This window comes from Vicia villosa, unplaced genomic scaffold, assembly GCF_029867415.1.
Source record: "Vicia villosa cultivar HV-30 ecotype Madison, WI unplaced genomic scaffold, Vvil1.0 ctg.001709F_1_1, whole genome shotgun sequence".
NCBI classification, from domain to species: Eukaryota; Viridiplantae; Streptophyta; class Magnoliopsida; order Fabales; family Fabaceae; genus Vicia; species Vicia villosa.
The window spans coordinates 317,301-319,952 of NW_026705705.1; the positions used below are offsets into that span (position 1 = coordinate 317,301).

The 2,652-nt window shown below is 37.2% G+C and overlaps 1 protein-coding gene across 1 annotated transcript; it reads right to left on the reverse strand.

Moving 5' to 3' along the window:
- Window positions 1–1,111: 1,111 nt before the first annotated feature.
- Window positions 1,112–2,232, reverse strand: LOC131636377 (uncharacterized). Its single transcript, XM_058906986.1, has 2 exons — window positions 1,669–2,232; window positions 1,112–1,381 (listed from the first exon to the last, which is right to left on the reverse strand). The coding sequence occupies exons 1-2, from the start codon at window positions 2,230–2,232 to the stop codon at window positions 1,112–1,114; spliced, it is 834 nt and encodes a 277-aa protein (XP_058762969.1).
- Between the last annotated feature and the right edge of the window lie 420 nt (window positions 2,233–2,652).

Here is a 2,652-nt window from a genome sequence, read left to right on the forward strand (position 1 = left end):
TCCAACGAATCCCGTAAAACCATTAAGTCTCGCCACCATTGTGACTCGTTGCAATTCCTTCCAACCTTTTTCTTGAACAAAATTCTGTCAAATAGATTTCCATATCTCGTCTCCAAAATACCTTTCTAAAAAGCATTATCCTCTTTAAGAAATCGCCAGAGCCATTTGGAAAGAAGCGCCTTATTAAATAATCCCACATCTTTTATCCCTGGCCCTCCCCCCGCTTTCCGGATTCCAATAACCGGATTCCCAAAACTAATTTTTCTATGATTAATCCCCACAATAATGTCTAAAAACTTGAATGGCAATCGACCCCATTTACAACACAGAAAATCTCCAGCAGCTTGAAGAAATGAGCCTTCAACACTAATTCAATACAGCCTGATCTTCCACATATTAACCTCAAGCTTAATACCATCTCAAAACCTCTCAAAATAACTTTAATAGTCCACAATTTCGACCAATTTCCATCCCCCACAATAATAGTATCATCGGCAAATTGAATAAGATGGTATCGTTGCTGACCATTGATCGCGAACCCAGAAAATTCTCATCTTTGCGTAGCGTTACGAAACATTCCTGCCAATCCTTCAACCACTATAGTAAAGAGATAAGGAGATAATGGATCTCCCTGCCTTAGACTTTTATGAAACGAGAATTCTTCTATTGGACTTCCATTAATTAAAACATACATATTATTGTTAAGAACTCCACCTTCCATCCACCTCAACCATCTCTCCCCAAACCCCATAGTTATCAACATTTCTCTTAAGAAGCCCTAATTCACACAGTCATAGGCTTGGGCAAAAGCCACCTTCGGCATAATACACTCCTTGTTCATCCTTTGAGCATAGTCCGCAATCTCGTTAGCAACCACTACCCCGTCTAAAATCTGTCTCCCAGGAATAAAAGCAGTTTGAGATGAAGATATCAACTTCCCGATCACCTTACTAAATCAAGCAGCCGAGATCGTTGATATGATTTTATACACAAAGCCAATTAGACTAATAGGCCTAAACTCCTCCAATTTTTTAGGATAGTCCACCTTAGGAATAAGAGCTAGAAACGTTGCAGACATAGCTCGAGGAAATTTTGCCTTAAGGTAAAAATCCTACACGACGAGAACAATCTCATCCCCAAAAAATTCCCAACAATGCTTCAGAAAAGCCAAATTAAATCCATCGGGCCCTGGACTCCTATCTCCGTCACCACTGAAAATAACCTCTTTGATTTCATCCCTTGTGAACTCCACCCCCAGCCCATCCCTCTCCACCTGATTCAGCCTATTAAACTCATCACCAACAAAACGAGGTCTTGGTTGATGACCATCCTTAAATTTAAGCTTGAAAAAAGTATGGACAAACTGCTTAATATCCGTCACCTGTTCCAAAGCACCAGAGTCCGACTGAAGAGATACAATAGCATTTTTTTCTTACCCGGTTCTTCATAGTTATATGAAAGAACTTGGAATTCCTATCCCCTTCTTTAACCCAATCCTATCACGAAGGAATTTGAATTTTTCTTTAAGAATGAAAGCAGCAGTACCTTTTACAGTGCAAGACCGCCACTCCTTCTTGACAAACAGAAGGAAATCCTCATGGTCGAACCAGCAATTGAACACTTTGAAAGGTTCCGCCCCCCAATTTAGAGAGCTAGATTTATCCATACAGGTATATGATCTGAAATATCCCTATTACCCGATACCTGCGCCACAGCCTTCCAAAAATTTATAATTCCTTCAGGCAGCAATATCTGATCGATCCTGCTCCTTGCTTTTCCATTAGAGTTAATCCAAGTATATTTGTTTCCTACCAATGGAAGATCCGTAAGATCCAAAAGACTCAAAAAATTCAAGTGTTCCTCCATTTCAATCCTGCTTCCCTGCGACAAGCTTCTTCTTTCCTCTACAGATTTTACCGCATTAAAGTCACCACCCATAATCCACTCCCCTGCTGGAAATCTAAACTTCCAATCCAATAGCTTCAACCACAAAATTCTCTTGTCCCGGATAAGGCAATGAGAATAGACATTAATAAAGTAACAATTGGTACCTTTCCACAATGCATTAATACCCAACAAACCACGAGCATTAAAGCTTGCAATTGGAACAATCGCACCACTCCTCCTTACCGTAAGTAAGCCTCCTAAAAGCCCTCCAGCTTTTAACTCTGACCAATTACAATCAGAGGACCCCCACAAATTACGAACAACACACTCCTCCACCTTCTCCATCTTGGTTTCCTTATAAGATTAGGATTTAATATATTTTCTCCTTTTTTTTACTACATGACATGATTGTGTAACTAACATTTTGTTTATATTATCATGCTTATTTCTTATTAAATGTTTTCTTTTAGAATTAATTTTACTATGTTAAAAAGTGATAGAAAATAAAAAATAATAATAATATAGATAAAAATATTATAGTAGAAATAATTTAAAGAGAAAATAATATTAAAAAGAATAATATTATATTTAAATAAAATATATATAATAAAAATTTCAAAATATAGTCACAAAATATGGGATGAAGACATGAGAAAAAAATTGGGAAATGAAGATGGGAGTAATATGAAGTTAGAGTTGGAAGTTGTGAGCTATTTGAAGGTTATGTATGAAGATTCAAAAAAGAAGAACAAGAATTTGAAGAAC

Excerpts from the sequence above, each read along its gene's own strand:
- LOC131636377 (XM_058906986.1), bottom strand. The coding sequence starts at position 2,232 with ATGGAGAAGGTGGAGGAGTGTGTTGTTCGTAATTTGTGGGGGTCCTCT. Across the intron at positions 1,382-1,668 it reads ATATTTCAGATCATATACCT|GTGACGGATATTAAGCAGTT; the intron begins GTATGGATAAAT and ends GCTTTGGAACAG.